Source organism: Corvus moneduloides, chromosome 16 (genome assembly GCF_009650955.1).
Source record: "Corvus moneduloides isolate bCorMon1 chromosome 16, bCorMon1.pri, whole genome shotgun sequence".
In the NCBI taxonomy this organism is placed as follows: Eukaryota; Metazoa; Chordata; class Aves; order Passeriformes; family Corvidae; genus Corvus; species Corvus moneduloides.
The window spans coordinates 7747738-7762224 of record NC_045491.1 but is presented as its reverse complement, the minus strand read 5'-3'; the positions used below and the strand labels follow the sequence as shown (position 1 = coordinate 7762224).

General features: G+C 41.8%; 1 protein-coding gene across 3 annotated transcripts; it reads left to right on the top strand.

Moving 5' to 3' along the window:
- The first annotated feature begins 101 nt into the window (after positions 1-101).
- On the top strand, positions 102-13846 carry COPS3 (COP9 signalosome subunit 3). 3 transcript variants are annotated; one of them, XM_032126093.1, is made up of 12 exons: positions 102-208; positions 3029-3158; positions 4041-4153; positions 4254-4303; positions 5167-5259; positions 5966-6145; positions 7084-7224; positions 8265-8438; positions 9272-9358; positions 9660-9773; positions 10350-10430; positions 10749-13846. In XM_032126093.1, the coding sequence occupies exons 1-12, from the start codon at positions 154-156 to the stop codon at positions 10800-10802; spliced, it is 1272 nt and encodes a 423-aa protein (XP_031981984.1). In that variant the 5' UTR covers positions 102-153; the 3' UTR covers positions 10803-13846. The 3 variants fall into 3 exon arrangements, with proteins under 3 accessions (XP_031981984.1, XP_031981986.1, XP_031981985.1); XM_032126095.1 differs by having other exon boundaries at positions 154-208; positions 5099-5259; XM_032126094.1 differs by lacking the exon at positions 102-208 and adding an exon at positions 269-291.
- Positions 13847-14487: the final 641 nt, after the last annotated feature.

Below are 14487 nucleotides of genomic sequence, written 5' to 3'. Positions count from 1 at the left end.
CTCGCGAGAGGCGGCGGAAGTGGCCCGCGGCGGCGGGCGTCGCGCGGACCCCGCGGCGGCCCCTCATTGGCGGACGGCGGGCGGCGGCTCCCGGCGCGCGCCGTTCCCCCGCCCCGCCCCTCAGCGCGCGCGGCCGCGGCGCGAGCCGCCAAGATGGCGTCGGCCCTGGAGCAGTTCGTCAACAGCGTCCGGCAGCTCTCGGCCCAGGGTGAGGGGGACGGGGTCGGCCGGGGCGACCGGGAGGACGGGGCGAGCCCGCGGGGCCGAGGGAGGACGGCGAATACCGAAGGAGTTCGTCAAACCGCGCGGGTGACGGGGGGGCGGGCCGGGGCCTGCCCGTTCGCACGCCGCTCCCTCAGGCGCGGGTCCGGGCTGCTGCACCCCCGGGGCTGCGGGGCCCAACCCGGGTTAATTGGGGGCGGCCCCGGCGGGATCCCGGCGGTGTGACAGGGCACGAGGGGCCGGCGGTGCTCTCACGGAGCTCCGTGATTCTCCCATGGGGTGGTTTCGGTAGCGGAGCCCGCACCAGTGATCCTGGCAAAATATGAGCCTTTGAAATAGAGGGAGGAGCGAGCATCGCTAGGGCTTTAACTGGGATTGTGTGGTCCAGCCTGTCACTTCTGTAATGAACGGGCCGGTTGTGATAAATGTGGTTTAAAATATATTTCTGAACTGTCCAAGTTTCCGTGCTCTACATTTCCAAGCAGAGCATGGACAGAGGGTCAGAGAGTCCTGCCCCGCCACCGAACTCTGTGACAGATCTGAGACTGTAACCACGTGTTCACAAAGGGTTTTAATAATCACAGTTCGAATTTCTTAGTTTCCCTGCCAAACTCCTAATTTTATTGTGTGTGGGCGCAGCGTTTCCTGGTTCTTGAACTTTCCCTCTGTGTTGATGCTCTGTGAAATGTGTTCTGACTGGTCTCTGCCTAAAATGTTTCCTCCCAGAAGCTGATCGAAAATTGGTGTTTCCCAACGTGGCCCCAGGTTTTATCTCTGGCAGTCCTTGGGTTGAGCTCCAGCTTTCTCTTACTCTGGTTTCGCTTATTAAACACAAAGTATTTTTACTCTAGAGACAATTTATACCTGCAAGGTGTGGGTGCAAACCAGATAGAAGATGGATCTTTGTTCTCCTGTAGTTGAGCTGGAGAACTTTCTATCACAAGTTTTTGGGGGTGCAGAAGGCTCAAGGGGGAGACTGGTTGGCTTTATAGAAGTTCTCCATGAGGCATGAGCTAGGGAGATGTTCTCTGTGAGAAAGTCCCCAGCACAATAAGGACATGGACCTGTTGGAGCAAGTCCGGATGAGGCCACCAAGATCATTGGAGGGATGGAGCTATGAGGAAAGGCTGAGATGATCTGGATTGTTCTGGAAAAGGGAAGGTTCTGGGGTGGCCTAATTGTGGCCTTCCAGTATCTGAAGGGAGCTGCAAAAAAGATGGAAGAGAGACTATTTTTAAGGGCCTGGAGGGACAGGAAAAGGGGAATGGCTTCAAACTGACAAGAGGGTAGGGCTAGATTGGATATTAGGAAAGAATTCTTTCCTGTGAGGGTGCTGAGGCCCTGGCACAGGTTGCCCAGGGAAGCTGTGGCTGCTCCATCCCTGGAAGTGTTCAAGCCGGGTTGGACAGGGCTTGAAGCACCCTGGGATAGTGGAAGGTGTCCCTGCCCATGGCCGAGGTTTGGGATGTGATGATCCTTAAAGTCCCTTCTAATCCAAACCATTCTGGGATTCTGTGAAAGTTAATCCAGAGCCAGACGGGCAGCTGGACGTGAGAGCACTCAGGAGAAATGGGTGTACTTCTGGTGGTTTCTGACTGTCATTTGGCTGCCTGGGAGGTGACATAAAGGGACATTTAGCTGGGCCTGGTATGGGAGTTTCTACTTAGATTATAAGTTGTTCAGTGTATGGGTGTGGGTAGAGGGTTAGATCACAGAATCCCAGAATGGTTTGGGTTGGAAGGAACCTTAAAGGTCATCTCTTTCCAGCCTGTGCCATGGGCAGGGGCACCCTCCACTAGACCACTTTGCTCAGAGTCTGTTTGGGGAGTTGGCTTTGTTTTTTCAGGGGAGTGCTAAGTGATAGAACTGTAGAAGGGGTGGATTTCTGGAATAAGGAGGACACCAGAACTAGGGTTTTGCAGTGCCTGAACTCCATTATCAAAACACAGAGAGTTTTACAAGCCCATTCCTTCCCATGTTTATATCTTTTTTTAACTCCATATGGAGGAGAGCAGTTTTGGAGGAGAGTTTCTGGAGTTTCTGGGCTCTGGTCCCCCATCTGGAATTTTTGATCCCTCTGTCACTTCAAAACTAACATTTCATTGCTAGAACTTCCCAAGTTTTCCTTTCTCAAAGGAAAAGGCCAGAGACCTGAGGGTAGTGTAAATCTCTCTGAATGAAGGCACTATTCCTCATTTTATGGAGACTTTTGTTAAGGGTGAGAGAACCTCTGTTTTTTCTCTCTAATCTGCAAGGATTGAACATTGAAACAATACTCTGCTTCAGAAGGGCGTAGTTTTAATTAATTCAATTAATTGTGGGGGAGGAAGAGCTTGAAAGCAGTTCATGGGAATGGATCTGCTTTCTTTATAAGGGTTTTGGGGCTTACTGTACCTTCCTAAATCAAAGGAGTCACTTTTCATGCTGTGTTCATAGCTCACACCATATAGAATAACATTGTCGTTTTAATTGTACAAAGTAAATTTAAGGACAGGTTTTTAAATACTTTTGTTGTAGGTACTTAGTTGTAACTTTAATGTCTACTTCAAAAAAATGCTTATGAGCAGACCTGAAGGGTGGGTAGGGCTTGAGGACCAGCAAGGAAGAAGCTCTGGTATTTGTTTTATAAAAAAAAAAAAAACATGTGGTGGGTAGAAAATGAATGCCTATTTTATTAAAGAAAATTAAAACTTGGGGTGATACTACTATTTCCTGAGGTTACATAGGGAAGCAGGTTATAATGAGGTATGGGAATGGGTGAATGTTCTCTAATTAGGCTTTGACAACAATCCTTTTTGTTTTTCAGGGCAAATGACCCAGCTTTGTGAACTGATCAATAAAAGTGGAGAGCTGCTAGCAAAAAATCTTTCCCATCTGGATACAGTGCTCGGTGCCCTGGATGTACAGGAACACTCACTAGGTGTTCTTGCTGTCTTGTAAGTGTTGCTTGCTTTTAACTAAATATTAAAACTTCAGGCAATGAGCCAAACTGTCAGCCAAGAAACGTGTTTTGTTCTGGCACTGGCACAAGTTGCCTGAAGAATCTGTGTCTGCCCCATCCCTGGAAGTGTCCAAGCCCAGGTTGGACGGGGCTTGGAGCAACCTGGGATAGTGGAAGGTGTCCCTGCACGTGGCAGGGATTGGAACTGGATGGGCTTGAAGGTCCCTTCCAACCCAGCCCATTCTGGGATTCCATGATAAGTGTTTTTCCATATGTGTTCAGCAAAAAGATATAAAATGAGCTTTTTAAACTTTATTTTCAGGCCGTTAATGCACTGAACTGTAAGCATGGAGCAAGACGTTTTGTTCCACTAAAAAATGGGCTTTTATCGTGGGTCTTGGGTGTTTGTCTTTAGACAGCACTGAGGCTCTTGCTGCTGTCTGGAGTTTAAGATAAAACCTGAGTTGCCTTGGGGATGCTGAACTAAGGTTAAGATACTTAGTCTTGAAGTTCAAACTGGCTGTATCTGATTTCAAGGGAACTATCTGCAGGTTCCACAGCTATTTTAAAATTATCTTTTAAGGGAAAGACCAGAATTCTAGTGCTGATTCTACTACACTTTTGAAACAAAATACTGATAGTACTGAAAATGATATTTGTTTGCCATTGTAGTTTGCACTAAATTGAGAATTACGTTGTGCAGAGAAAGGTATTTTCAAATGTTGTTGTGCAGCTACTGGGGAAATCCTATGCCATGTCTCATAAACACTCTGGATTTGTTTGCAAGCACCTGCATGTAAAGACTTACGAGTGAAGATTAATCTTTTTTATGAACCTCCAAGCAATAAATGCTAAACCTTTTGTTTCTTTGTTTCAGGTTTGTGAAGTTTTCTATGCCCAGCATCCCTGACTTCGAAACGTTATTCTCACAGGTGCAGCTTTTTATCAGCACTTGTAATGGAGAACACATTAGATATGCAACAGACACTTGTAAGTTAAGCTTAATTTCAGACTTGATATATTTTTGGATAGTTTGGTAATACTGCTTTTTCACTGGGGTGTTTTTTTGTTTGTTTTTTACTATGTTTAGTTGCTGGCCTGTGCCACCAGTTAACAAATGCCCTTGTGGAGAGAAAACAGGTGAGCAAGTATCATCTAGTACAAATAAGCCACTACATACCCAAGGCTTAAAGGGGATGTTACCAGCCTCTTACTCCATAAAGATTTGCCACTAACTTCACATGCGGTGTTTCTGTGCAGCTCCTTAGTTGTTAAGCTTACTGAAAGATAATGAACCAAATTCAAAATCCTAAGATTTCTTTAGGGAAAACCTAAGGAAGATAATTTTTTGGGGAAAAGAGTCACCTAAAAACATGCTCTCCCACACAAAGTAGGAAATATGCAGTACCAAGAATGTTCTTCAGACAATGTGTACATGAATAGAGGAGAGAGCTGCAAAGGTTATTAGCACTGCTGAGCCAGTGATTTTAGTTTCAGTGTTATTCTCACTGGTGTTATATCATGTTCTTATATGAAATGCCTTACAGTGTGCAGGAAACTTGATTAAGAAATATTTGACCAGTGGTTTTGTTGCTAAAATCCTGACTTTTCAGGCCACTTTGGTGAAATCTAGCTTGAGATAGACAAGATTTGATCTCTACTTCAAAGTGGAGTGAAGTGAGAGCCTTGTCTTTAGTATTTGGTGGGAGTTTAGATGGAGTCATGCAGTCAAGAACGGTTTTCTTATTGATAGAGATTACTGTATTCCTAATGAGCTTGGCTTTGTGGAGCAGAATTGATGACTTTATCAGGAGAAGTTGTGTAGCCAAGGTTAATTTTATTTTCCAAGAGACTGTGATATCCTACAAAAAGGGAACCTCAAGTTAACTATTACTTAATGGAACCTGTCAATTAGTGTTATTTTTCATTTGTAAGTGTCAACATAAGATCCAATGTGCTGCCATCTATGAGAAATTATCTGAAAGAGATGTAATTTCTGACAGCCCCTGCGAGGAATTAGCATTCTCAGACAAGCCATAGACAAGATGCAGATGAACACAAACCAGCTGACCTCAATACACGCAGATCTCTGCCAGGTAAGGGGGTCAGAAAGGCTTTTTTTGTGAGAGTAAAAGCTTATAAAATACCTATAAACCTTCAAGGAAATGCGTGTTCACATATTGCAGTGTAAGAATGGATTTTCAATTGGTTTTTTGTTTGGTTTGGGTTTTTTCCCAGTAGTAAATAAGATGATATACTGAAATAAAATCTGAATCTGATATACAGATTAATTACTAATTTTAAATGTTCAGTGCATGTCCTCAGGTCTTTGATTTTGTTTATGACTTCAGAAAGTCCTTTGACATCCCTTCTCTGTGGGCTGAAAGTCACACAAAGCTTATCTGGGGTGATATCAGTGTAATATCCAGCTACTGTCTGCTCAAGTCTGACAAAAGACATGTTTGTCTCAGTGTCTTTGGCCTGGGTTTGTGCTTCTGTCTCATGGCTCCTGGGATTTAGTTGACAGGAACGTTCAGAGGAATATTTAGTGCTGACAGGCCTGGAGTTTCAAACAGCTTTGTCAAAGTTTAATTTCTACGAGTCAGATAATTTTATAACAGTTCATAATCTCTGTTAAGGGTTTTCAGCCTGTGTTACTCCACTACTGACATGCTCTGGTTGTTTTACTTGTGGGAGAGTGATATTTATGCAGTAGTATTAATTAATGTAGTTTTAATTCCTTCTCATGGAAATTTGAATGGAAATGGCTAATTTATGAAAACTTGATTTATTTTCTTGTAGCTCTGTTTGTTAGCAAAATGCTTTAAACCTGCCCTCCCGTATCTAGATGTGGACATGATGGATATTTGTAAAGAGAATGGGGCATATGATGCGAAGCACTTTTTATGTTACTACTACTATGGTGGGATGATATACACTGGGCTAAAGAACTTTGAAAGAGCACTCTACTTTTATGAACAGGTAACATGAAATGAAATGATAAGTCCGAAGTGTGATCTCTGGAAAGGCAAAAGTAGATGTGTAACAGTGCTGAGAAAACACAGCACCTTTGAACTGTCACAAGCAAACTGTCTTTGGAGGTGTTTTCCTTTAAGAAAGTCTCTTACAGCCTTATTGCACTGTAAAGCTGTGCAGCTCAAAGGGTGATGTTAAATTTATCTCACTATAAATATTTTTCAGTTGCCTGCTTGAAACTGCAGCACAGAAACAGGTCACAGGCTGACACACGGTTGTGCGTCCTTAATAAATAGGCCAGTGATTTTGCTAAGGCCTTGGCTACTTTTATGAGAGGAGTTATGCTTCTTCAAGGCTGTTACAATATTTTCTGGTTTTGCTTTATCTGGGAAAGAAAAGGAAATAGCAAAACTGGGAAAACTTTGTATGTGAGGGAAATGCTGTGAAATGTGCCAAACAAATTGGTGCAGCATTTTTCCTTTTTGTAAACAAGGGTCAGCTCTTGAGTAATTCCAGTATCACAGTAAACTAAATTCCTTTTTCCCTATTCTGCAGACATCTGATAATGTAACAGCTTTATAAAACCTCTTTGAGGGTCCGTGTAAATCCAGGTTCACAAGTAGCTACAGGTGACTTCTGGTACTTTAGATATATTCCAAGGAAGGAAGTTCTGATTGTATCTGAGCAGGGCTGTTTTAAGACAGGCACTGCTGTAACGTGATATGTTTTGAGTAGCTTGTATAAAATTTCCTTTTTCCGTGTATTTCTGGATAATTAATTTTGACAGAAGTTAGTTAAGCTTCAGCGCTCAAAGGAGAATTTCATATGTCACTGTATCCTTTTTGCATGCAGCTGGAAATTGAGTTTTTTGTTCATGGAGTAGCTACCAGGATTTACCAGTAAGCAGACTAAATTTCTGTTCCATTTCTTTCTCTCTTGCTTAGGCAATAACTACTCCAGCCATGGCAGTCAGTCATATTATGTTGGAATCATATAAAAAGTATATCCTAGTTTCTTTGATACTACTTGGCAAAGTTCAGCAGCTACCAAAATACACTTCCCAGATAGTTGGTAGATTCATTAAGGTAAGTATTGCAAATACATCTAAATAATAGATCAACAAATCTGAATTTGTAAATGTGTAAAAATGGAAGGTGTCCCTGTCCATGGCAGGGGTTTGGAGTGAGATGAAGGTCCTTTCCAACCCAAACCATTCTATGATTGTATGATATTGGTGATAAAGGTTTTTAAAATTTGGGAAAACTTCAGGGTTGAGTAATACCAATCAATATTCCTTTTGCTGATACTGCACATTCTTTTACAGCTTTTTATGTTAGAATTTAAAAAATATTCAGATTTCACTTGGCTTTCAAGCTGCAGTGTCCTTGTGAAAAGATTTGACCTGTAACTTCATCTGATTGAAGTACAAAATGCTAAACAGTTTATTCCCAAACCCCAGGGTTTTTTAAGAATAAAAGCTTCTGAAAAAAAGGCCAAGTTTGGAGTCTGTAAGCATTCAGATAGGAGGTGTAGGGTGGGAGACAAAACTGCTGCTGAGAGAGGTCTGATGCTAAGTAACATAATTTTAAAGGTTAGTTCCTATTTAACACCGAGTTTGTTGATTTGTGACCAGAGAGTTCCAAAATTCTTCTAGCTTCAGAGACTAATAAACAAGCTCAAAACATGTTAAGGTAATTTAGGTGAACTGATTTCCCCCTCTGAGTCTCTGCTGTTGATGCTGTGACCCGATGTGGTCAGGGATGGCTGTCTTAGAGGGCAGAACAAATACAATGACCAGGCAGTACCCTACTTACCCTACTTACCTCCAACTCAGCTGGTCAACTGAGAGAGTTTTTTCACACTGCTGTAAGTAAAACTGTCACACAGAGGTCCTGGAATGATGTTGATTAAATGTTACACTGCAGTAACACAGATTTAGTGTATGAGGGTCTGTCCTTGCCATAAAGCCATGTATGGGTATCTTGTCCTTTTATGAGAAACGCCTGAGCTACTTAAATTTACTTCCATGCCTGCATGGCTTCTAATGTTGGAGCACTGAACAGATTTCGTGAGGCTGGTTGAACACTGTGTTCTTTAAGAAGGGTTCTCATTTTTCTAATTGCAGCCTCTTAGCAATGCTTACCATGAATTAGCACAAGTTTATTCAACCAATAAACCCTCGGAGCTTCGTAATCTGGTGAACAAACACAGTGAAACTTTCACAAGGGATAACAATATGGGGCTGGTTAAGCAGTGCTTGTCATCTCTCTACAAAAAGAATATTCAGAGGCTAACCAAGGTAAGAGAAACTGTGAGCAGTTTTCCTCTAAGAGTGTATTTCTGAAATATATTCAATTTAGAGCTAAATGATAACACAGTGATGTGACAGAAATTACTATAACTGAGATTGGTGTCTGAAACAAAGGAGACTAAAATGCCCTGTATAGGAAAACAATTCAGTTGCCTGCTTATGCATTACTTAAAAGGTGATTCAGTCTGTCTGTCAAGGGGGTTTGCCCACAAGGTTTTCGTAGATAATCAAAAAAGTGAGCACTTTAACCCAGTGACCTTCATCCCTATTCAAAAAATAGAAAAACTGAACTTTACAGGCCACTTCACTAGAAAAGAGTTAGTGAATAGGACAGATTTTGGAAGTGCTTGAAATAAAAGGAAAAACAGAAGCACTGAAGTGATTTACCCCATCAGCTGAGAGATCAGATTAATTCTGAAAGGTGATTGGGGAAAGCTGGTTTTTGGCAAGCTTATATGATATTTGTTGCAGTAGAAAAGAAATCTCATAATGAGGTTTTTATATTCATCTCTTGAAGGAAATTCAAGGGATGGAGAGTCATGTTTTTTGGGTAGAAAGGTGAAAGAAGAGGTTGGACATGATCAGGACTGTCTGGTATAAAATGAAATTGCAGGAATGAGTAATGACTCCATACGTGCTCAGTGTAACAAATTAATGTCAGGAGAAAGAACTGACTCACTCTCATGATCCCTTTAATAACTGTGTGTTCCACTTGTTTCTTCCCATCAGACTTCCACAGTCAGGTTACACAGGCCATGAAGCATCAACAGGGAAAATCCTTAACATCCAGTTTTAACACTTTGATACTTTCTAAATTTCAGACGTTTTTAACATTGTCATTACAAGACATGGCAAGTCGAGTGCAGCTGTCAGGGCCCCAAGAAGCAGAAAAATACGTCCTCCACATGGTAAGACCTCTGACTTGGTTAAACTATCCCATAATTAGTGTTTAGATGGGCAGTGCACATTCTGAACAGTTCTTTTTCGTGGTGGAGGAAATGCTGTCAGTCTGCTGTGGTGTTTAGACTGTTCTCAAAAAATGTCAAAAGCTGTTCTCCTCGTAGGATAAGGCAGGAATCATGTGTTTTTGGGAACCTGTGGGAAATAAAAGCAACCAAGTTAAGACAATTCCACAAAGAGTCTGTGTGTTGCAGTTACCTGAAATTCTGTTCTTGGTGGTAACTTCTATTAAACCCTCTGTCATTTCAGATAGAAGATGGTGAAATCTTTGCAAGTATTAATCAGAAAGATGGTATGGTCTGTTTCCATGATAATCCTGAAAAATATAACAATCCAGCTATGCTTCATAACATTGATCAGGAGGTAAATCTCAACTGCTTTTGGAATTCTTACCAAAGAACCTTAGTCTGTCATCAGAGAGCTGCTGGCAGAGGCCAGTGTAGTAACTTAGATACAGAGAGTGAGGACTGTGAATCATTATTTGACTGCTTTACAGTATTTTCACAGATTTTAGATTTATACTCTCTGTCAACGTGTTCCCCATTGTGTCCTGCACAGCTTGAGCTGTTTCAGGAGACTGACTGCTTGCTGTTGGTGATGGGAAGATTCTTGAATGGATTAGAAAGATTGTTTTTAGAGTTTTAATCTTCAAGGATCACTTCCATTGGCTCTCAATAACCTGCCTGTAGGTTAAGGTGTTTGACCCTTATGGGACTGTCTTATCAATGGCCTTAAAAAGGGCTGTTAGGAAGACATGGATCAAATGAAGGGAATAAAAAATGGTCTGACACTTCTGTTTGGGAGGTGAGGGATGAGAACAATTTGATGTGGAACTTCAGTGATGGCAAAAGTTATTGGTTCTACATGGCACAGCCATGAAATGTCTTGAAGATCAGGTGCAAGCTGGTCAAAGTAATCAATTTCATACATATTTTTAAGATGCTGAAATGTATAGAGCTTGATGAACGACTGAAAGCCATGGATCAAGAGATCACTGTGAACCCTCAGTTTGTGCAGAAGGTAATTGATATAATGTCTAGTAAGGGTATGTGAGAGATTCATTCAGTGCAGTGACTGTGTTGTACTGAATGTCAGTATTTACAGTGTTGATATTATACTTTATTAATAATATGTGCATAAACATCATGACACATCAGAAAGATAATTTATTATTTTTGAAGGTGTTTTTTCCTAATTAATCCTGTAGTGATTTCAACCAGAAAATGAAGTGCATGTTATTTCATAGGCACTTTATTTTCCTGCCTGTTCACTTCAAAGAACTGTCTTTCTCAAGCCTGCAGACCTGTTTCTGAACAGAACTAACTCTCTCCCTTTCAGAGTATGGGCTCTCAAGAAGATGACTCAGGGACCAAACCATCCAGTTATTCTTGAAATTAATGTTGCTCACCACTCCGCTTTCAAGTAAAAGCTTATGAAAGAATCACGCCTGAAACAGGGCATTGAGGAGTTCCACAAAGAGAGCAGAGAGAACTGAGCTTTGCTTTTCACCTGGACATTAAGAAAATAAAAGAACACCCTCTCAGTACTGTATAATATCAGAAATATTCTCTGCAAAGAAAAAGGAAATCTCAAAAGAAACTTAAAAGTCTGTTGTGGATTTATTTATCTTCAGATTAACATCGTTAATGCATTAAATAATCTACCTTTTGTTTTAAAGGGTTTGAATGTTGCCGTGTTTCTGTAGCAGTCCTTCTCTTCTGCAAAAAAAAAAAGTGTTATTCAGGGAAGAATACAAACTAGTGTTGGTTCACTAACAAGATAATTACTGGTTCATTATTCTGTATTTAAAGTTGGCTCGAAGTGCAGATTTATCGTATGTGTGGTGGGGGCAGAGGGGTGGAGTTCAAGCAAATCATAATGTAGAGAATTTGCATATGCCCAATGTAGCTGGTGCTGTCTGTAAAGGAGGAAATGAGAACTGTTCTTCCCCAAAGGATGAGGATGTCAACGTGTCCTTGTAAGGAAGTTTGCTGCAAAGTAGGAATCATATATGGAAAACATACATGACAGCTGTTTATGATTTTAAGTTTCTGGTACAAAATATCTGCTAATATTATTTGCTCTTAGATGAAACTTACTAGACCTAAACAAAAGGATATTTGGAAAACGTTGGTGTCCTGGAGGATTCTAGGTAGGAAGTTGTTTACACTGAAAGAAATTTAAATGTTTGTTCCTGTGCAACTGGCATGAAGGTTTTCAACAGGCTGATAGTTTCTTTGGTGGAAACCAGTATTTCTGCATGGAATATAAATAGAATTCTATACAGCTCTCAAAATGCAGGATTTTTTCTGAGATAACATGTTGGAATGATACCTGGTTTTTAATTTACTATTTTAGACTTTAAAACTTTGTTACTGGATTCTTTAAAGTGCTTCACCCCTTAAATCATTGAGCTGTTTAATTTTCTGTTGTTCTCGTGTATCTGAAGATTCTCACTGTTCCAGCACCTTCCTGTCAGGCAGATATAAACCTGTCATCAAGTCAGAAAATGAGAAGCCACTGCTTCCTACTGAAACACCTGACCAGGAGCTGCTTGCTCCTGCTACCCTGCCAGCTTGTTTCCAGGCAGGAGCTGAGCATTCCTGGCTCTTGCTGTGTGAAGTTTGTATGTATTGAGGTCACCTGTGGTTGAAAATACTCCATTTGTGCTTCCAGTGCTGATACAGAAGTGTTGGGGTTTTCACTTAAAACTGGTGTCCCATGTCTAGCAGAGCCTCTGTGACAGCAGGGTGCTGCTTTCTGGTGAAGAGGTGTCCCAGATTGTGGTTGGTGGTGAAGGATGTTTCTGAAAGTATAAAATAGCAGTTCACTATTGAACACAGTGGAGGTCCACAGTGTGAGCAGCTCATCACTTCCTAACAGAGAGAATTCCATTGGGACAACTTTTAGACCTGATCTTTAAGCAAAATCCTGGGTTTTTTCATAACGTGCATTACCAACCTTGGAACGAGAAGAGATTTATGATTTTGAAGGTTTTTATCCTAATTAATCCTGCAGTCATTTCAATGCTGAACATACACCATTTTCCTCTCTGGTCCCATGGAAGTGTTAAATGAGTAATTAGTGATGCTGGAGCCCAAAGCAGGGTGATTGTTACAACCACGGGTGGCACTCCCAGAAGGGGCTGCAAACAACTGACCCCAAACCCCACCCATCCAGAAATGTGCCTGGCTCAACTCTCCTTGCCAGTGGCTCCCTTGTCAGAGGAAAATGTATTCAGGATGCTGTCATAGAGTTGGAGAAAAAACAGGAATATCCACTTTTAACTACTAGTTCCTAGTAATGAGCGTGGATTTACCTGCTGAGAGCTGCAGGATGGTTTCCCAGCTGTGAAATTGGAAGCAAACTAATCTATGCAGCTGGCAAATAGCTCTAGATTTTTCTCTTTTTTCTTGCCTAAAGTAGATAAAACAAATCCATGCTCACATCAACAGGATGGCAAAAATAGCTGTGTAATAGTTTCAAGTGATATATTCCATTATATATCTGATTTTTAAGAGGGCAAATGCTTTTAAAGTTAGAAAACGGCTGAGGTTCTTTTTCTGGCGTGGATAGTTGTGCTGTTAATGTCTGAATTCTGTTAGAAATTCAAAGTCAGGTCTCACCTGTAGTATCAGTAGATAAAGCATTCACCAAAAGTGCTCCAGGGAAGGGCTTTTAAGTCCTAGTTTGATAAACACACATGGTCTGGCATCTGCATGTCTTGAGATAGCACTGAAATTAAGTCAGATTTTTAATGAAGCAGCTCCTTCCAAGTCTTGGAACTAATGGCATGGGCTGTGGTCAACCGAGAGGCTTTGAGAACACTTGGGCTTTCTGGTTTTAATTTGTATTTACTGCAAGGAAGGACTTCTGCTCAAATCTAGGAACACTGCGTGCTGTGCTGCTCCCAACTTGGACTCTCAGAGGTCCCGTGGCTGTTTCTTCCCATCGTGCATGGTCACAAGATGTGTCCAGGGAATACTGAGTGCATGCTTTGATATCTGACTCTGATTTTGATACATTTTAATTAGCAAAGATGCAAAATACACTTCTGAAGGCAGCGTTAGATGTGCAACTGCAGTTCATAGCCACAGGAGGGGTCTCTAGGCCAGTTACTGTGAGATTTTGAAATGTTTCTAAGAAGGAATGTTTGGAAGCTGTTTGTGTACAACCCCCACTCCTGTTTTTGTGCCACCAAGGAGCCCCAGTGTGTGACCTCCGCTGAACCATCGCTCCACTGAGTAACTCCAGCTGCCTCCTCTCCACAACTTCCCTCTGTGTCCTACAGCACAGCCACAGCCCCGTGTTTGTGTTGTCATAGGCAATCTGTATAACCTAGGAAATGTTCTCTGCGTGGCCCTGCTGGCCCAGGAGGTTAGTCCTGAGAAGTTGTTTAAATGTACTATTGGAAAATAAAGATAACAAACGAGGCATTCTTAGTTTGTCTTAAATGAGATTGTAGGTCTTCTGTATTTGGGTTTTCCTTAGATTTTTGGGAGGGATCTCTTGTTCTGGTTGCTTTTCAGGAGATGATTTTGGCTGACTGGGGAGGCTGCTGGTTGCCTGCTCTGTGTGGCAGTGCCCTCTGCTCCGGAGGTGTTCAAGCCCTGCTGGTGACTCCTCAGTGCTCTCCTGAGCAATTCTGAGTAGAAATAGTCTTTCTTTTGTGTCTTTCTTGAGAAGTGCTGCTGCAGGTCCTTGTCTAGATGGGCTTTGGGATTTTGGATGGAACACTTACTCTGAGCAATCTGGTCTAGTGAAGATGTCCCTGCCCATGGCAGGGGGTTGGAATGGGATGGTCCATAAGGTCTTTCCAACCCAAACCATTCTGGGATTCATGTCTGACCTCTGTGTTTCTGTAATAATCCATCTTGCAGGCCATCTGGGTATTGTTTTTATCAGAGCTGTAATTATTAGTCCATGTGTGGCTGCTTGGATCCAGAGGCATGTCTTATAGTGGTATCAGCTGCTCTTTTCTTGGGATTGAAGTACAAGTTTTACTCAGTTAAATAATCTATGCTGTTATATTCTTGAAAATTTACTATTTTCATTCAGATTCGGGTATTTAAAACTC